The sequence below is a fragment of the Callospermophilus lateralis genome, chromosome 13 (genome assembly GCF_048772815.1).
Source record: "Callospermophilus lateralis isolate mCalLat2 chromosome 13, mCalLat2.hap1, whole genome shotgun sequence".
Classification (NCBI taxonomy): domain Eukaryota; kingdom Metazoa; phylum Chordata; class Mammalia; order Rodentia; family Sciuridae; genus Callospermophilus; species Callospermophilus lateralis.
The window spans coordinates 12186268-12207259 of record NC_135317.1 but is presented as its reverse complement, the minus strand read 5'-3'; the positions used below and the strand labels follow the sequence as shown (position 1 = coordinate 12207259).

The window sequence follows — 20992 nt, the reverse complement described above, 5'->3', positions numbered from 1 at the left end:
TAAAAGTCTGGGGATATAGGTCTGTGGTACAGTACCTGGGTTGGTCCCTGGTACCACCAAAAAAAAAAAAAAAAAAAGAATCATTCTAAGGACACTGGCCAGAGCCCCATCAAGATGGTCACCAGCAACCTCACAGCCTCACGGCTCCCAAAGTGCCTCTTAATCCTGCAGTCCACCAGCCATCAGCTACCAGGGCCAGCTTCGTGTCTGGGTGGCACTAAGGGTGTGCTACCCGCTGGGTTTCCCAAGTTATACCCCTGGATCAGCTGTTCCAAGCAGAGGGAGTTCCTGGCCAGCGCTAAGGCCCTGAGGTGCCACGCACTCCAAGTCTAAGGGACATTCTAGTGGGAAACCAAGGAGACAAGGAGAGAGGGTGTGGGATGGGCTTGGTCGTCAGAGCCACATGGACTTGTAACGACATTGGTGTTGACCCCAAGGAAGATAGGAGCCATGGAAGGGTTTTGAGTGGGAGAGTCCATGACCCAACTCATGGTTGCAGGATCCCTGGTTGCTGTGCTGGGACACCTGTGAGAGGGCACACTGAGGTCCAGTGGCGGCCACCCACCCGCTGCTCCTCAGCACACCACGTGAGTGCCTGTCCTTGAGCTGCAGGGTGGAGACAAATGACAGGGAGCAGCCTCCTACATCTATGAAGGAAGAAGCCTTCACATGCACTGGCGGCCTGCCGAGCAGGTTGGTCCCCGCCGCTCTGCGGGGTCACGTGACATGCGGCGTGAACTATCTGAGAGGCAGGACAGTCACTCTACGTTCTGAGGGCCTCCAGGGCTGACGTCTTCTCAAGCCACCATTCTCCAGTGTTTACGGAATGGCCAGGAAACGCACTTCCTTGAGAGCTGCTCTTCAACTCACATAGCCACACTGGCTATGGAGAGGACCAGTTTGCTGAGAGTCACGCTGTGATGAGATGCCACCCCCCACCATCCCGAGCACCCGCTGAGCCTGTCTGCTGTGGGTTCATTTCAGGTTCACTGCAGCCTCCAGGCAGGATGACCGCTGCTAGTGTCTGCCACGTGCCCAGGTTTACGCGCATGATCCCCAAGCTTCTCAAAGACACACAGTGAGTCACCCATGTGGAGAGGGAAACACCGAAAGCTTAAGTGACCTGCCCAGGCCTTGAGGCCCACCTGCAGCGGAGGCAGGTTGGAGCCGGTCTTTTCTGGCGCCAACCTCTGGGTTTTTCTATTCCACTTCACAGGAGCACCCCAAAGCTCACCTCCCCTATTATGCGCCTGTGACACAGGCGTCTTGTCTGCCTATTCACTTGCCTGGGCCCTGGAAGTGATGAGACCCACCTGTTGGGTGCTGAGCCTTCTCCACCTGTCTTGCCAAGAGCGGGATCAGTGCCAGCCACAGGATAGGCACCAAGGGCGTGCTGGGTGAACAAGTGAACCAGCATCTCTGTTTCTGTAAACAGGGATGCCGCCACTACCTGGGATCTCTGTGGGTGCCTGGCACAGAGCTGTACGTCATCCATTTCACCTGCATGGAGGCCCCACAAGGGAGACTGTGATTTCCACTTTGCAAATGAAAAACTGGGGCTTGCAGAAAGCTGAGGAAATTCTTCGAGGTGCGAAACACAACCATGTGGATTCAGAAGCAAAGACAAGTCTGTCTGACACCAAAGCCCCGTCCTCACCCCTGTTTTTCCCATGGGTGGACGTCACCCAGGTTTCCTGTGGCCACTCAGCCAGTGTCTCAGGCCAATGCGGACTACACAGCAGCTCGTCCTCCACAATGCTGCCCCTCTCTAACAGGAGATGCCCAGCAGCCACAGAGCACACATAAGGGTAGTCAGTAGCCCTCGGATGTCCACTCCTGGTAGGAGGCAGCAGAGGGTATTTTAATATTTCAAGATGGAAACAGGGTGCAAAACGACAGGCGCACATTGTCTGTACTTGACGACTATAGGGATGTTCAGTGAGAAACAAATCTGAGAGGAAACAGGAGTGTCCGCCATCAGCCGTGTGATGGGGAGTGATTTCATCTCAATGTCTCTCTCACTGAATCAGCTGCACAATCTTGAGCTGCTTTTATTTAGAAAGTTATTAATTTGCTGGTTCCTTATGCTAGTGTTTGATTTCTGCATAAAAGTGGAGATTTGGTTTCCTCAGATTCCTGATGCTAAGCTGCTTAGAGTAAGCCTGGCTTCTGTGGGTCACTCCGCCTTTCGGGGGCCACCAAAGAGGATTTCTGGAAGCTCATCTTCTATGCATGCGAGGTGTGGAGGGAAGGCTGGGAAATTGCTCTGACGTGGCATCAAAGGGAAGCAAGTCTCAGGAGGGACGGAAACACAGGCAGATGAGCGCTAATTTGACGGTGATGCTTGCCCACTCAGCACTTCGCTGACGGCCCTGTCATTGGTATATACTCATTGATTTGCTCTGACAATATTTCAACAGAAGATGAGGTTTGAAGCATCTGTTCTCCCCCAGCAAAAATTTACCATGCAAAATAATTAAATTGTGAGTGATCACAAATTGCAAAAGTAGGGGAATTTCCAGTGCTCACCCTAGGTCCTAGGCACGTGGCAGGATTAGCAGCCTATGTGCAGGGGCATGTGTGGGTGTGCACGCATGCTGTCAACACACCCTGCAGACAATGCTAGAGCGGCAGTGCACAGGCATATCAGAAACCACACGTTCTGAGGGGGCAGCTTCCGGGAAGAGCGCGACTCTGCATCATCCAGAACCTTCCTTGCCTTGACACTCCACCGGAGTCCAGTCTCCCTCCACAAACACCAACCACCCGGGGTCCTAGGGAAGCCACTAACCCACCAACTGAAATTTGGTTACTTTTCAGTAAACCCTCACATTTTCAGGATTGTACATAAAAATCCTCCCTAGAGTTGTGTTTTCACAGTGGAAAAGTGGTCACTTGTATATGTGGTCCAGGCTCATGGCTCAGAATCAGGGGTGGAGGAATCTCCACTGGCACCTGTCCAGGGAAAGAGGGATGAGCTCGTACACCTCTTCCTAAGTCCATGGAAGCCACCAGACCATCAGTGCTACTATTGCCACCACCTCATGGCTATCCCCACCATCATCACCACCAATAATCACCACTACTACCACCATCACTACCATCTCCTCCATAGTCACCACCATCTCCACCACCACCTGTCACCACCATCATGAGCCCGCCCCCGTCCGCTAGCACTCCCACCACCATCGCTGCGCATCACCATTCCTGTGGCCCCTACTGATTACCAGGAGACAGAGCCACTCAACTCTCTGCTGTTTGTTAAGATACCTGAGTCAAAAGCTCTTACTAAAGAAGGAGACACGTTCTTCACATCATTTTCAAGTTGTTATGATACAGAGAACTCGCAAGAATGGGCAAGAGAGGAAATCCACTCTCAGTCAACAGAAGCCCAAAGGGACACATGGCACCATGATGACAGCGTCCACAGTGGCCGTGACTCTGTCTGGTATATATTTGAACTGTCTAAAGACTAGATTCAGGGTTGGGAATATAACAGTGGCGTGAGGCGTGGAAAGCCCCACGTCTCACGAGGCTGCTTTACCTGTCGAGTCCGTCCCTGCCCTCCAGCTCAGCTGTACAGAATGTGCCACTCACCTCCCTTCCTCACGACCCTTCAAGCCTGCATGACCTGAGAGTCCTCATGACAGTGGTCACCAAGAGGGGACTCGCAGCTTAGCAGGGCTCCCACACCCATGGGATGGGGTTGGGGCTTAAGAACAGTCTGACACCTGCCTCCCACCAGACCTGAGACCTCTCCTGAATGGCTGTGTGGTCTTGAACTGTCAGAACCTCTCTCAGCCTCTGCTCCTCCACAACGAAATGTCCTCGCCTGGGGACATCCCTGGGCAAGAGGGCCCAATCCTAGGTCAGGGCTGTCAGATCAGCACAAGGCAGGGTGCAAGATTTAGCTTCAAGACCCTTCCCAAGTCCACTCCCTAACATTGTGCCCAGGCTGAGCATGACACTGAGAAGGCAGTCCATGGGGAACTGAACAGATGGCCCTTCCAAGGCACTCCCAGCTGCAGTAGGGGACCTCCATGAGAGTCACAGCTCTTCCACGTAAGAAGTGAGCATAACCCAGAAGCACAAAAAAAAATTATAGCAAGGCTTTAGCAGTAATACTGCTTAAAAACTGGGTTACAACTTAATATCCTTTCCAGGCCCCTCTAATCCTTAAAGCTCCACAGGGCAGCATCAGGAACCCACCAGACCCAGAGCTGCCCCCTTGCTCTGCATTACAGAGACACATGAGCATTCAAACCCACACCGAGAACTGGGGCTTGCCACCTGTTTAAAAATGTATAAAGTCTGAAAGAGAAGCTCTTGCTAAATGCAGTGAAGGTCCTCCTACATGAAATAAGGTCCATGCCAGTCTTCATTTTAATGGAACTGAGATACATGTTCGGTCATTACGGAAATGGGCTGCTTGCTTGGGCAATGGCGGACTCATTTGGCAATCCAGACACACAGCTGACAGGTGGGTCAATTCTGTTCACTGAACACAGGTGTTAGCCAGGTACAACCCACCTAAGAAAATCTTTAGAGCAGACAGGCTAAAGTGCCCCATCAGCTACCGTCAGGACCATGGGGAATTTCTGCAAGCAACACTACAGCCTGAAGGTTCAGACAAGGGTTCTCAGGCTGTTTCCACAGCAGCAGTGACTTTGAGAAAGACACCACTGAAATCTGGATGTTCACTTTTTAAATTTCTCCTTCACAGGCTCCTTTATCTTCTTCCATGTTCATTAGAGGTTCCAGGCCATTAGTAGATTGTCGTGCCTCTTGGGCGATGTAAATACAACCCGCACCAAGGTTATTTTTGGAAACCACACAAATGGAAGACTCCAAACATCTACTCATTATTTCTCTCTATTGATTTTTGGCCGCACTCGGTTTTCACTATTAAACCAACATGGCACCCAATTAGTTCCTATGAATAGACTTTTCATGAGTAATTTGCTCTGCTGGTGTTTTCATAAAAAATTAGCTGGACACATCTGTTTGTCAGCGCTGAAAACCAGTGCTCATTCACCCCTTTAATGACAACACTGCAACCCACAATCTTTGAGGACTTAATTGTTTTTTTATAGAACATCTCTGAGCAGATTCCTCTCTAATGGAATTTGGGATGTTAGGAGCGCACCATTGAGCAGCCACCAACATCATTATTTTAAATACATAATGCAAATCCTGCTGTGTGCACAGCCCTGTCTGGAATGGACGAGTGGAACACACACACCAGCGTTGCCTTCTGTGCCAAGGGGATTTCACTAAATTGGTCTCATGTCAGCATGAACAGCTTAAATTCTTTGAGTGGCATAGAGGGATCTAGACACAACAGCACAGTCCAAAAAACTCAGAAGATTAAATTGTTTACACCAGCCTGAGTTCTTCCAATTAGGATGAAATCCAATCCAAAGGAGCAAGGCATGCTAAACTATTAGCTCCTTGGAACCAAGTAGAATTAAGCTGTCTTCTTTTGGCAAAAGCACTACAACGTGAGTAAACACGACCTTCAATTCAAAGACAAAGTTAATCCAGAAAAATCACAAAATGGCACCAGTGATAAGAAAACTAATAAAGAGTCATGCTCACCAGGTGCCGAGGCCCACGCCTGTAATCCCAGTCGCTTGGGAGGTTGAGACAGGGGATACAAGCTCAAGGCCAGCCTCAGCAACTCAACAAGGCCCTAAGCAACTTAGAAGACCCTGTCTCAACACAAAAATAAAAAGGGTTGGGGAGGTGGCTCAGTGGTCAAGTGCTGGGTTCAATCCCCTGGTACCAAAAAAAGAAAGAAAAACCGAGACTTGCTTCCCTCTGCCCTGGCTGCAAGCGGCACCTCTATGAACTGAAGTGGAATCCAAGGACACAGAAGGCCCCACAGGGCAAGCTGGAGAAGTGCCTCCCGGCTTCTCAGACCCTAGCAGCTCTCACAGGTAACGGGCCTGGATAGAAGCACTTCCCGGAGCAGGAACACAGTGGGGAGAGGTGCAGTGTGAGAACCCGCACAAGCCCTCAAGTGGCTCCCATGTCAAGAAGGCAGCCCCAGCCACCAGCCCTCCTGGGTCAGCAGATTATAGGACGGCACTCCGAAACTCCTGAGCTACAGAAGGACCCTTGGCAGCTCCAGGACTCTTCCTGGGAGATGAGGCCAAACTCCTGGGCCAGATGGAAACTCCCAGAAGGTGCTGTCCGGCTGTAGGCCAGGGGTGGTGACACTGGTTGACCTACCTCCCAACCTACTGCGCCTAAACAAAAGGCACATAGTGTGCGTGCAGTCGTGAGGGTGCAGAACAGCACTCAAAAAACAACTCTCGGCTGAAACTAGAATCTGAAAACTAAGCATCATAGATCACGCAAGATGCTGCTCTAAAGACTAACAGCTGGGGTGAGTGAAAGCCAGAAGGGGAGCGCGTGTCCCTGCCTCTGATGTAAGAAGCAAATAAAAAATGAAACCATCCATTTGCTTTTAGGGTCAGGAGACAGGTTTAGTCCTGGATCCACCCAAGCAACTCTGTAGCCTGAGGGTTGACCAACCGCAGTCACTCTGCCCCTGTGAGGATAGTGACACTAGACGAACCTGTGCCAGGGGTGATCGTGACGAGGAGAGAGGAAAGGGCTGTTAAATACAAATAAAGGGTTGCTGCAAAAGTCAGAATGGCCCTAGGAGATGACGCCACGGTCCCAGCTTGTTGCTGGGATAACTCCACTCTACAGGGGTCTCACACTCAGCGTGGCCCAACGCCTGGGGGACTTCACATTGGGAGGAGCTGACGACCAATCCTGCTCAGTGCTCACAGATTCTTAGAGGTACCACATACAACTGCTCCGTCCCTCCCCGGCTCAGTTCAGGCCTTCAGCACATGAGAAGGCAGCACAGGCTTCTGCTAGGTCCCGGGTTCTAAAGTACTTCGAGGAACAATATGGCACATGGAGAGCTAGGTTCCATCACATACATCAGCAACAATATCAGGACAGACACGGGAAGCCGTTGCCATAGGAAACCCCTGTGGAAAGCCCAGGTGCTGGACTCCTAGTTCAACTCTACCCAATACAGAAGCCTGCTCCTAATTAACAGGCCTGCCATTACCCCAGATCCTTGCAGGTGAGGGCCAACAAAGAAGTGTGAGGTGTCCAGGAAGATCATTCAAGTCCATCCACCACTCTTTTCCTGGGGAATCCTAAAGCCTCCTCCTGAACTGGGACAGGAGACCACAGTCTGGGGCCACCTGCAGAACTGTGCCTGCTGGGATTCCAGTGAAGTGACACCATCAATAGCAAGTATGCCACCCACAGTGGGGAGACGGTCCCTTTGTCGCAGGGGAGGGCACACATCTTCCCTGTTCCTTAGGTGCCACGGGGAGGCACTCCCTGTGCCCCAGTATGTGCACATGTCCAGAGAGACGCACAAGCCTCCCTGCTGGAGGCCTGGGAGGGGAGCTGAGCAGCAAGGCTGGGCGCTTCCCCTCCTGCCGGTTGGCGGCTGGACGCTCCTTCTGGTCTGTTTTCTGTGACCCACGCTTACAAGGCAGGCCCAAGATGGAGTGCTCCTCGCTGGGGCTGGCAGGCAGGTCTTGTTCTGGGGCTTAGTACTAAGGTCCACCTTTGCAGGTTGCCTGAGTCAGACTGGCCTTCTCAGCACTTAGGGCAAGTGTTTCAGAGTTACCTGGGGCTGTGCCAGTTACTTTTCGCTGGCTCTCCCCTCTGAGCCTGCCTTGCACCTCTGCTTCATAATGCCGAGCTGGCCTCTGCAGAAAAGCCCACTTCCAACCTGGCTGCTCACGTGGGGGGACTGCCAGGCTGGAGAGGACAGGGCCGCCCCTCCACTCTGCTTGCTGCTCCTCCTGGCTGCCACACCCCAGCACGGCCCTCCAGGAGATGCAGGCCACGCCCGTGGGTGGCATCCTCAGAGTGCACAGGACCAGCCTCACCCCTCAAAGACCACCCCAAGCAGCCAGCCTCATGGGCCCTCCGCCTGCTCAGGAAGCACCCGCTGAACTTCCTCCCAGCAAGCCAGGCAAATGCCACACTATTCCAGGCCACCTCCTGTAGGTGAAGACGGAGAGTCCCTGGAGCCCATGCCAGAAGGACCTGGTTCTCCAAGACCATGCCCTCTCCATGGAGCCTGTCACAGGGGCGTCACTGTAGTGGGTACAGAGTGGGCCCAGCCCCCTCCCCATTCCTGCTCCCCCGTGTCCCCGTCCATGTTGCACAACGGAAAGAAGCTAGGCAGAGAGCCCAGAGCCAACCGTGGCCAGGAGGGCCATAACTCAACCCCCTAGAAACAGACAATGCCCCGTGGGCAACAGGCAGTTCTCCTACAGAGAGTGGCAGAGAGAGCACCAAGCAGGGGGACAGACTGGGCACAGAAAGGCAGCGAGATGTGAGCAGCCCTGTATTTGCAAGAATGAGGTTATCTAGACACGAACCAACAGAGAATGAGTGAGGGGCAATGGTCAGCCAGGGTCTGTCCCTCTTGGGGACAGATGCCAACACCTCAGTGGGGAGATGCCAGTTAAGAATGGAAGACTCCAGGGCCCTCATTCTGAGGCCCACTCTGGAGTTGGCTCTCCTGAAGCCTGGGGTTCCTGGAAATGTTCCCCCACACCTGTACTCAGAGGACGATGGCAAGCAGGAGGGAAGGGGCCACCTGGGGAGGAGGGAAGGGGCCGCCTCGGGGAGGAGGCAGGAGGCAGCCTGGGGGAGGCCCAGACCCTGGAGGGCTCTTGCCCTCCCCGTCCTGCAGGCAGGGTCATTGCACATGGTTCTCTCCCCTGGGTCAAGGGCTTCAAGAAAAATCACCTTGAAATTTGGAGGTGCCTGTAAGAGGGCAAAATGGGGTGTTATCTGGGGCTAAGTGATTCAGAGCCACTCTGCTGCCTCCTTCAAACAGAGTCCTGGGGAGGCACTCAGTGTGGAGTGGTCCGGGAGGCAAAGGTCTCCCCCTACCCCTGCTGTTCCTGAAGAACCAGGGACTTCCAGGCTCCCAAGGACCCAGCAGGCAGGGCCTAGCCTTGTCCCAGGAGACAGTCAGGGAAGCAGCTCTGCCCACAGCCAGGCAGGGCACACCAGCTGAGCCATCAAGGCCAGCCCAGGCCCCAGAGCAGTGTCTTTGCTGGTCCAGCCTGTGCACGAGGGGCAGTGCCCATGGACTGGATGGTGAGCACATTCGGTCTAATGAACTAGAGGAAAGCCAGTATGCGTTGGAGCGGGCTGTGCTTTTGTCCATGTATGGGAAGGGTCCTGGTGTACTCTTCCCTGGAGGTCACTGTCACAAACTGTGAAAGTCAGTGGCCTAGAGAATTCATTGTCCAGACATCAGCATTGGGAACAACCAATGCTGGAGGTCACTTGCATAAGCAATGACCACCTAGAGGAGGAGGAAGCAGGACGGGACAGCAGCTCCTGCCCTGCAGGCCCACAGGGTGGGGCTGCAGAAGTCACCTGCTGGGAAGGAAGGAGAGGCCGGCAGAAGTCAGAGCTTGAGACTGGCGGGGGCAGGGGTGCAAGGACCCCCCTGAGAAGGAAGTCCCAGAGCAGACCACCCTGTGGAGTGGGAACAATATCTACACCATCTGCGGTGAGCAGTCATCCAAGATGTCAGGCGCCAACAGACAGGCCGTGACAAGTCTAGACTTGAGGTGACCGGGAGGCTGCACCGAGTGGCTCCTCAGGCAGCAGGACCAGACGTGGTTCTGTAAGAGAAGGCTCCCACTGCCCCGTCCCCCTCCAGTGTGCTGGAGAGCTAAGTGATCCTGTGGCCATCCATAAGCTGCGCCAGGGCCAGGGACGCAGACTGGTGGCCGGTCCTCAACAGCAGCTCCCTCCAGCACCTGCAGGCTGCACAGCAGTCCCCCACCTGCGCCCTGGACAGGAGCATACCTACAGAGGCCACACTCAGCCTCCAAGGGACACCTCCAGGGCATCACCAGATGGCAGAAAACTCCGGAATGTCAGCAAAGCTTAGAGAGTTAAAAGTCAAGTCACAGAAGAAAAGAAAACATCCTGCAACCAACAGCCAAGAAGAGGAAGAGAGGCCACGAAGATGGAAAATCGACAGGACGTGGGCAGAGCGGCCATGTCCTGGCAGTAGAAACCCATGGCTGGCCAGGCGGCTGGCCTCACCTAAACCAACTCCCAGAGAAGCTCATTACACCGAGTGTCTGGCGGTGAGTTAGCAGCCGTCGCAGGGTGTGAAAGGAACTGCAGGCCCTGGCCAAGGGGCAGCCTCCCTGCCTCCCTCCCCACCCTCCCAACAACAGCCGTCACCATGTTCCCTCCAGCCGTCCACAGCTTTGTACTTTGAGTTACAATCAAGCTGGCACATCGCGTAAAGGTCAAGTGGAAACTGTCCCTTCTGCCACATCACTGTCACTGCCGCTAAAGGTCATTCCCCCAAGCAGCCCCGTGACTGTCTGTCTACTATGAAATAGTGAAAAGCCCCTCTGTGTGGGCTTTCTGACTTCTCTTTTCTCCCAAAGACATCAAACTAGGCACGCTCAGCTACCCAAGAAATAACCTGTCCGCAAACAAATTGGAACAGAAAAACAGAAAGTTACAAATCCTACCTGTGCAGACAAGTAGTAGGTAACATCTCGCCAGTGTGTACGATCATGGCAGCTAACGTTCACCCAGTGTAGATACAGCCCAATACCCAGCAGGCACCATCCCCGTCAATTCTCCAAACTACACTGCCAGTCCTCTTTCACAGGGGAAAATTCAAGTGTGGGAACCGAGGACCCTGTCCAAGTTTCCAACACCAGACAAGGGTGGAACTTGACTTTGTGGACAAATTGTTAACTAGGTTGACCTGAAAGGGCTAGAACTTTATTGTTCACAGATATCAACTACTACTGACTCCATAATGGTGACATAACCATCATTTGGAGATAAGAAATATTTGAATATCCATTTGTTCATCCAACAGCCGTTTCTCTAGATGCTGGGGAACGTTTAGATAAAGGGCTGTTAATTTTTTGAAAACTAGCTATCTCCAGAGTTTACAGAATTTTCAATTATTAAATTATTTTCTCTCTTCCCAGGGAGCTTACATAGTAGCCAAGGTTCGGCCAACACCCATGTTGGGGTGTATAGCCTGTGGGTCAAAAAAATGCACAAAGCCACTGAAAAGGGACGTGGACCAAGAGAAGGGCACTTAAGTCAGGCAGAGGCGCAAAGCAGCATGGACCAGTACACACTCAGAAGCAACAGGGACAGGAGAAAGTCACTTGGGATGGGGAGGGAGTGGCAGGAAATGCGGTTAGGAAGCTGGGCCAGGGCCAGGGCCAGGGCGAGGCATTGTGGCAGGTCCCGCTGAGTTGTGGCCAGGAGTAACACGGGGAAGTGGTTCCAAGGGCACATCAGGCCCATGGCAGCACGGAAGATGGACTGGGGTTGGGTGTGGGGGTGGCGAGAGCAGGAGCCAGGGCCACGAAGGGACTAGTGCATTAGCCCAGGTGTAAAGGGAGCCAAGGGACACTTGGGAGGCTGAATCTAAAAGACGCAGCAGCCCCACGCGCAGGACAGGGAGAGCCCAGGGCCTCTCGGGCACTCCTGCTTGACCTGCCATTCACAGCCCCAGGAAATACAGCAGGAGGAGCTGGCTGGGCTGTAATGGAGAGGGGACATTCCAGAGGGACAGCAGGAAAACGCCACAGTCTCCACCCGGTACTGGAGCTAAGGAGATGCCACCAGTCAAGACTTTTTTCCTGTTAATGGAGAGATCAGATCGGGCCTGCAGGATACCACTGGGCAATGAAAACAGCCCCTGGCTGGGTGAGCAGGCGAGCGGGCAGGGTTTGCAGACTCTGCTGGCTGCCTCCACAGAGCGCGCAGAACTGAATGGCACGGGGTTGGGAGACCCCGCAGCTGGGCGACTGCTGGTGGTCTCTCCTCTCCCAGCTTCTTCCCTCACACCCCCATTCCGTCCTGCCTGGGCCTGGGTCTTGCTGCCTTGGCCCATCTGGCCCACATTTCCTCACTGTCACTGAGACTGACGTGGCCATCGCAGGACCCCATGGCTCACAGCAGGCAGGACCAGGCCCCTCCGGCAGCCTCCATCACATATCAGCTGGAGGCCCAACCGCCAGCACCTGCGCCAGAGCAGAGGCAGCCATTCCTCATGCCCACCTTCCCCCTGAGCCGCGGGACAGGTCCTGGGGTCCTGCTGAGGTCTGCCCCTGGCACTGAATACGTGGTCAGCCTGCAGGCTGCTGTGTGCCCTGCCATCCAGGGCGCTGGGAGAGTGTTTGCGGTTGGTTTTCTACTAGATTGATGCAGGTTTAATTAAGTGCCTGAATTGTTTATAAAAACAAATTAGCTGCCTAGCGACGTGTCACGCAGCGCAGGGAACCCCGCACAGGAGCAGGGCCACCATGTCAGTGCCATTATGCAGAGGAAACGGCCGCCTTGTTTGTCAATGGCCGTTTTAAATGGAAAGTCTACCCAACCCTCTCTGCCAAGAGAACGAAGACGACACAAAGCAGAGGCCCACAGAGAAAACCAGACACACCCCGGAACAGAAGCTTCGTCCTCTCCCGTCTTGTCCTCCATGCTCCATAAGAACAGGAACACACCCCACTCTCCTCCTTCCTCTTCTCGTTTTTTCCCTTCCACTCCCAGGATAACCAACCTGGGCCCTTGTGCAAAGCCCAGACAGGGTTTCGATTTCATTTTCCCAGTGTCATACAAAGTCATGCAACAGAGCCTCAGGCAGGAGGCAGGGGACAGGAGACCGAGAGAAGCAAGGTCGTGACATCCAGACAGGGAGAAGGAAAGAGTCCACTGTGGGGATGCCAAGAGCATTCAAATCCAAGTGGTTCACCATCATCCACGTGTTTTAATATGTCTTGCTTTACCTCCTTTCCAAATTTTTGTGCAGTTTGAAAGAAATCAGGCTATATGCAAATAGCTACTTACTGCCAAGGAGAGAAGAAGCAGCCAAGTCATCCCATCTTGCTTTCTGCATGCTGCCAGTGCTTACGGCAGAAGCAGTCTTACTGCATGGGGTCTTCCAACATGTTGTACCCAGGGCTGTGGTGGGGGGGAGGGGGGAGGGGCGGGACAGAAAAGGCAGCAAGTAATCCCAGCCACACTGCAGACCCTCACACACGTCACCACCCACACATCAGGACAGGAATCGTCACTCCTGCTTTATCCAGGAGCCAAGTGCTCGAGGACAGAGAGCAGGACAGAAGCTGGCTATCTCCTTACCCCTCACAGGACCCTGAGCAGCCCTCACCCAGAGGGGCTGAGATGGTCATTAAATATTCCACAGTTCACAGCCATGCAAATCACACCACAACTGAAAAAGCACACAAAATCTAAACTAAATATAAAATCAAAGCTCTTGTTACATTTTTCACACTTCATGAAGGTCTTTTTAATTACCTCAAGCTGAACAAGAGAATTATTTCTCAGTCACTTTATGCAGAAATAAGAATCAATGCTGCCCACAGAACCCATCAGTCAATTCAGGCCAGGATGGGCCGGCCCCAGGGTATGTCTGTAATCGCCAGGTACAGAGAGGACCTTCCCGAGCCTGACACACAAAGCCCCCAGGCACTGCCACAGTCAGAGACCAGCCAAGCATCCTGGCAAACACGAAGGACAGGTATCTTGCACAGGAAAGCCATCTGGGCTGGCCACGAGCTCAGTGGTGGGGTGCTTGCCTAGCCTGCGCTTAGCCCTGGGTTCCATCTGAAGCAGCATTTCAAGAGCCCAGTGGTGACCAGAGCGTCCCTTTCACTCCACCCTGGGATGGCCGGATTTCTCTCCCCCAACTTCTCGGGTGAAAGGCAATGGGAAGGAACCTGGTGTCCTCTCTGGTTGTCAGATGCACAGTTCTGTGAAGAGAAGGCAGGGACCCTGGGGCTGACATTGGTTCCAGGTCACCACTCGGGCCCTGAGCAGGGAGTGGGGCAGGCTGCCCAAGGAGGCAAGGGACGTTGGGCTGGATAACAAGTACGCCATGAGGGGGAGCAGCCGCAGAAGGAGAGGTCTCCTCAAGGCGCAGCCCAGAGGCTCTGGATCCCCTCTGCTGGCCCCTGAGGTGGTCACTTCTGTCAACACATCAAATGTTCATTACAGCAGACTTTCTTTGTAGTGCATGGTGGCCGAGACTGAGGACAGAGGAGCTAACGCAGGGCTGGCCAGTTCCTTTCCTAGAAGGGAATTCTGAATAGGCAGGGCCAGGCCTGGGTGCCGCCTGGACCACAGGGACAGCAGAGCCGACCCCCGTCTTGTTCTTCCCTCTCACATCATTGGCTCATTTTGGAAGTGAAGTGGTGGATTTGGTCTCTGATGGGCATGGGACATGGGCAGGCGAGGGACACTGGGGCAGAACCAGTGAGGAACAGCTAGGACAGTAGCCACATGGACACTCGCTGCCAAGCTCTCCTTTTCTCCCTCCCAGCCATGCCTTGGGGCTGAACGAGGCACCTCCAGGTCTGGGCTTTGGTCCCTTTTGTGGGAAGCTGGGCTGTCACACCTGCCCCTCAGCTGGCCACAGGCCCTGCGCACACATGAGGGTGACGGAACTGATGGAGCCTCAAAGAAAGAGCCTAAGCAGACACCACCAGCCTTGCTCACCCAGGCCTCCCAGCCTCCAGCCTCCAGCCTCCAGCCTCCAGCCTCCCAGCCTCCCAGCCTCCCATCCTGAGGCAGTAATAGAAAGGCCTGTGAACTTTCCTCCCTGAGGAAGAGACAGAGGTGGAGCCCTGGGAGGGTCCCCACGGGGCCTGGCAGGGGTCTGCCAGTATTTGGCGAGGATGTGGAACTTTCTAGTCTGCTAGTCGTGCCTTCTCATGGAACACAAAGTCATCTTTATGAGTGAAACTAGAGAAAGAAAGAAAAGAGCAACAGAGACCCAGGGACACGGGTCACCCTCCAGCTCCTCCTGGAAGACCCCAAGATGCCGGCAGCCCTTCCCAGCACAGAGCAGGGCAGGCTGGCTACCCTCATGGCTGCTGTGGAGGAGAGGCTGGTCCACACTGGGTAGACAACTCCCAGCAGTTCCTGCTGGTCATTAGTCACCGGGCAAGGCCAGAAGGAGGGACATGACACTCGCACTGCACTTCAACAGTCCTCACTGCAAAGCACACCCCTCCCCAATGGGTGCAAACCTCCCGGATGACCCAGCGATTCCTCTGTGAGAACACCTAGTCACCTGCAGTGGGTCAGGCCAGGTGCTGGGCCTGCCCGGGTCAGACAAGAGCCAGTGCCAAAATTCAGTGCAGATGTCGGGGAGGCTGGTGGCCACCTGCTCACCTTTGGGGGGCCGTCGGGCCCCAGGGGTCTCTCTCCTCTCTGCTTCCTCCCCCGCCTCCCAACTCCAGCAGAAGAAAGCTCCCCCTCCCGGGCCCCGCTGCCTCTCTGTATTTGAGGGACATGTTGTCCACATAACTGTGTGCCCTGCTACACGCCCTCCTGGACGTTCTCCCGGGGATGAGAACCTGGGGGACACTGGTTTGTCTCTAAACGTATTGTTTGCTTCCTATGTCACACACTACCAAGTGTGGCTCGCAGGCCAGCAGCAGGAGCTTCACTGGGGAGCTTATTAGAAAGGGGGTGTCCAGCCATGCCCAGACTTACTTATGCAGGATCTGCCTGCTAACAAGCTGCTCAGCCAGGCCACTCCTACATGCACTGACACCTGAGAGGCACCGTCCATGCAGTGGATGTGCCAGGCAGGCCTCACATGAGCCAGCTCCGACACGGGACAGCCCCTCGTGCCCCTTCCCTTTCCCTGGTCACCTGAGCTAGCCACCTGGAGACACAGGAGGAGCTCATCTCACTCCGCACACAACATGTGCCAGGAACCCCAAGACTCACCAGGACAGTTAAGATTCTTTCCAGGCTGACCACAACACAAGCCACCCCACCCTGTCGCCTGTGCCCAGTCACCCCGCCTGTCTCTGGCCCAACTCCCTCCTTGGTTTTTCGGGCCTGACCAACCACTGTCTTCTAGTCTCATGTTGCAAATTTCCTTCCTCTCTGGGGTATTTTAGGCCATGCAAGTGGAAATGCGAGGCCTTGGACCCCTTCGGCACAGCCTCATATCTCTAATTGACCCCACTCTGCCTCTGGCCCTAGCGGGGACACAGTCAGAGAACCCCAGATGGCCTCCACTGCTGGCATCACACCTGCAGAGGGCGTGTCCAGCTGTCTCCTGTCACCTCCTGCGTTATCACCACCCTCAAACACCCTGATGCACGGTGAGGCATAGGTGTGCCACACACGGGGGAGACGGTGGGTCTGGGTATTCTGTGTGCAGGTTCTCCACCAGCTCTGGACAATGATAACACTACACCTGGGCCCGAGGTGTGTAAAATCCAGAAGACAACCATGTGCAATGGCCAACTGTTCCTTAGTGGAGACAACCAAAGATGTGGTCTGACTCAGTGCGGGTGCAGAAGACAGGACTGATGGGGAGGAGGAAAGAGTCAATCACCCATGAACAAATGAAAACTCACCTTTGTCAAAATCATCATCCTTAATTGCTGCTTCTTGAAGTTTCTGAAGCTTTACTCTTAAGGAGGTCACCTGTGTTGGTTTGGAGGGGGAAAAGGAAAGACAAGTCACAACAGCAAGCTTATTTTATGAAAGCTAAGAACATAAACTATCTCAAAGTGAACCTCCTGCCAGGTGCAGTGGTGTGCACCTGCAATCCCAGCAACTCCAGAGGCTGAGGCAGGAGGACCACAGATTCTAGGCCAGCCTCAGCAACTTAGTGAGAACCTATCTAAAAATAAAAAATAAAAGGTCTGGATGTAGCTCAGTGGTAGAACACCCTGTGTAACATCCCCAGACTCCCAGAGATATGGTGGCTCAGAGAAGTGGCACAAAGACCCTGGGCACAGCTGGACACCAGAGAACCACACTGCTTAGGACCTCCTAAGTCCCAGGTATCCAGAGCCCCAGGTCCTCAGGATATGACCTACAGCCAGATAAACATTCAAAAGGAAGGAGAAGCTGCCTGTCGGTCTCCGGGCCAAAGCTGGCAAACTGCAGCGGAACCCTGGCCAGGGCAGGTCTTCCTAGGTGGATGTCTAAGGGAATGAAGCTGGCCGCGCAACCTGCAAACAACAGCTGCCTCCCTCGGGCCACACCTGGAACTGAGAAATGCAGGTGGGATGCTAAGTTTGCACAAAGTCTCTGACAGAGGTGGGCCAACCTCTCCCCAGCACCCTGTGCTCTGTGTCTGCTTTCAGATTCTCTTCCCCTTCCTGGGACATCAGCTCAAGACACGTGTCAATTAGGTACCTGTGGCCCATCTAAACAAGATTAATTAATTTGCTTTTAAAGGTCAATCAAAGGCTGGGGCTGTGCTCAGTGGCAGAGTGCTTGCCTAGATGGGAGAGGCACTCACTCCCTCACACACCTCTGCATGCCCAGCCTCAGGCACTCTGCACACCCATTCCCTCACACACCTCCGCATGCCCAGGCTCAGAGACTTGCACACCCACTTCCTCACACACCTCTGCACACCCAAGCTCAGAGACTTACACACCCACTCCCTCACACACCTCCTCATGCCCAGGCTCAGGTACTCTGCACACCCATTCCCTCACACATCTCTGCACACCCAGCTCAGAAACTTGCACACCCACTCCTTCACACACCTCTGCACACCCAGGCTCAGGGACTTGCACACCCACCCTTGCCCACACAACACAATGAAACCTCATGCAGCCTGGCAGTCCAGTCTGGGGTGGCCCTCCTGGCTCCCTGTTGTAGAGCCACCTACCCCACCTGCTGCTCCCCCTCTCCAATGACAGACAGCACCTCAGTGCCAGGGCTCCCACCTCCCAGCTCGTCCTAACTCCAAAGCACCTGCCTTCTCACTTGAGCCTCAGAATGTCCTGCAAGTGTCCCCTCTGAATAAGGAAACTGAAAGCCAGAGACATGAAGTGGTCAGAAAGAAACCAAGTGTCCCGATTTGGTGGCAAGGACAGGAGTTGCTCCTTCTGAAGCAGGATGAAATGGGATGAGTGGGGCAAGGGCAGGTGACCATCGATTGGGCTGGCCCATGCAGGGTGCCCATTTCTATATCGTGCACCCCAAACCTCAGCTGGTTCAATCTCCCCTGCCCCAGTTTCCTGTTTCTAAGCCGAGAAAACCACATGGGGCCCCAGGAGGGCTGTGGAGGAGCTGCAGCCAGAGAGCAAATCTGCACACTTGGGCCACAGAGAAGGGGAGGCAGAGCACGCATTCAGGGGGGGAGACACAATGTGGCACTGCTGCTCCCAGGGAAGCCGTTCCAGGCAGCACGCCCCGCTCCCGGCCCTCTGCCTGCTGACCTGAGCTCCTGACCATCACAGCAGGGGCCGGCAGAGACACTGACCTCCAGCTGCCTCCGGGTGCTCAGCAGGCTGTCCCACAGCACGGGCTCCCATCTCCTGAGCAGGGTATCCCAGCCGTGGGCGTCCCCTGAGCCACTGCCCTCATCACAGCCACAGCCAGCCAGCGAGGGATCCAGGGAAGAGGAGCAGCCAGTGTCCATGTTTAGGGAAGAAAGCAGACCACACTCCGGCCCGGAGCTCTTCGCCGACACCTGGGCCAGGTCTGCCAAGCCCTGGGCAGCCGTGAGACGGAAGGGCTGAGGGAGACCAGGAGGGTCCTCGTGGGGCCTGTCTGGGCTGGTGGCTCTGACTCCCATTTCCTGGGGGCTCTGATGAGTGGTCTCCGCCTCCCTGGAAGGCGGACAGCCTTCTGCTTCCCCACGTTCCCCGGCAGACCCAAGAGAGATGCGGATGAAGCTGAAGCTGGAGGTAAAGCTCTCACAGGAGCCAGGCAGGGAGTGGGGGGCTGCAGGGCCGTTGCCCAGACTGCGGCTGCTACCACGCCCCTCCAAAGGCACCAGCCCCCTGGAGGCCCCAGCACCCCTTGCTCCTGCACACAGGGTTGGGTCCTGGCTGGCACCTGGGGCAGCAGAACTGTCCATGAATAAAGACTCTTGCTGCCCCCAGGCATCCTCAGGGCCACGCAGCCCGGCGAGCCTAGCAGGCAATCCGGTGCCAGCTCTGGGCTGAATCCAAAAGCCCACTGGGCTTCCTCCCAAAGAGGTCTGGGCCAGGCTCTGGTGGCCCACAGAGGCCACAGCAGGGGTTTTGGAGCTCTTAGGGACACAGCTCCCCAGCAGGGGTTCCCGGTCATGGCTACTCCGGCCAAGGTAGCTTTGTCCAGCCCTGGATGCGGAGTGGTGGAGTTCCTTGCTGCCCACCCCTCCCAGATCCTGGAATGGCGTGCCCACTGCTGGGGACCTGATTCCGGGCCCAGCTGTGCTTCTCATGTAGCCTGGCCTCCGTGCCAGCCGCCGCCTCCGAAGCGAAGCTGCAGGTGGTGAGCAATCCCGGCTGCCTGGAAAGGAAAAGAACAGCACGTGGCCCTGGCTCCTCTGGAACAGCTTTTAGAGAGCGTGCCCAGGGCTAGAGGTCACCGATGGGTACATCTGCCAAAGACACGGGTTGGCCCAGAGACCCAGGAACAAGCCAGTATGAAGATGTTGACGGTCCTCAGGAAGCATTTGTGTTGAAAGCACAGAGCTCCGCCTGCCTCCCAGGCCCTCTGGCACGGAGCAGCTGGGCCCCCAGCAAGCTAGGCCAGCACACCAGCGGGCACACAGCTTGAGCCCCCAGCACTCCCGGGTCTCCCCTGGAAGGTCAGCACCTTTATCCTGGGCACAGAGAGCAACGGATCTGAAGATGGACAATAGCACAGAGGGAGATCCAGCTGTCTGCTCCAGCCACACGATGAACAACGCCCTTCGTCTCTGAGCAGTCTGTGTCCCCCAGGCCTCATCCTCTGCCCTGAGCCATGAATGCCCACCATTTCATCCACACAGGGGCTGCAGGAGACCTTCCTGTGTCCTCCAAGCCAGGCCCAAGTTCCACGCCCAGTTCTGCTGCGGGAACAGACGGTCCCTGATGCTGCACCTCACTGCACAGCATGGCCCTGACTGCATACTTGCTGGATGGGTGACCTTATTTACCCTCTGTGTGCCTTGAGTCCCTTCCAGTAAAGCCGAGTGGGCATGGAAGCACCACCCACAGGGCTGCCGTGAGCACCAGATCACAGGGCCATGCCATGCAGAGCACCTGGCCAGTGCTGGGCAAGCATGAGCCTGCCAGGCAGTCACCGTCCTCATGTGGTGCTGCTGCTCGTGACAAGTGTCCTCCATGGGAACTTCACTCGCTCCCTACCTCGTGGATCAACCAAGCCAGGAATCACAACCCTCCCTCCATCACAAAGGCCAGGAGACTTGGAGAAGCTCACCTGGACGTGGCCGGTTGAGAAGACCAAAGCCTCTGGCTCTAGCAGACCTCAGGTGTTCTCAGAGGCCAGCCGGATACTTGCTCCTCCTCCAAAAATATACATGTCCGGCCCTTCGTCCTGTTGCGTGGGGGTCATCAGGCACTGATCCCACTGAGCTACCATCACAACACACTCAGTCCCAGGTGACAAGGGGCACTGATAATGCTGGGGACGTGAGCACAATGGCCCGTGGCTGCCTGTCCCCTGACTATGCACTAGGGACAACAGAGGTCAAGACATGCTCTTGCCAACTGCAGGACCCAGGGAGAGTTGTTGCCACCCAATGGACACAGAATTCTGGACGCTTACAGCAAAGCGCGGACCAGACCCAGGGACAGCGCAGGGTGGTGGAGGAAGCGGTATTGGCAGGGAGGGGCGTGGGACTCTGCAGCACCCGAGAGCTCACCCTTGGCTTTGCCTGACTCCCCGAGCAGACCTGCCCAAGCCTGGCCAGACGGGGGCCGTGTGATTCGAATCACATCCTTCCCTCCCTCGGCCTCCTGCTGAACCAGCTGGGTCGCGGCTTGAAGGTTAGGAAGGCAGCGGGATTTCAGTCCATTTTCCCGCCACCAAGGCCACACCAAATTGGAACCACAGGGAAAGGAAGACTGCCGGAGGGACCATGAACAGGCCAGGTGGGCACCCTCGCTCTTCTGGAAGGGACAGGGTCCACCTT

The 20992-nt window shown here is 55.2% G+C and overlaps 1 protein-coding gene across 1 annotated transcript in view; it reads right to left on the bottom strand.

The window, feature by feature from the left end:
* The window catches only part of Disc1 (DISC1 scaffold protein), a 165708-nt gene extending 145296 nt beyond the window's left edge, over window positions 1-20412 (bottom strand). Inside the window, exons 1-3 of the mRNA XM_077105119.1 lie at window positions 20355-20412; window positions 18347-19362; window positions 16476-16545 (exon numbers count right to left, since the gene is read on the bottom strand). Coding sequence (XP_076961234.1) covers window positions 16476-16545; window positions 18347-19362; window positions 20355-20412 — 1144 coding nt within the window. The remainder of the gene's footprint in view (window positions 1-16475; window positions 16546-18346; window positions 19363-20354) is intronic.
* Between the last annotated feature and the right edge of the window lie 580 nt (window positions 20413-20992).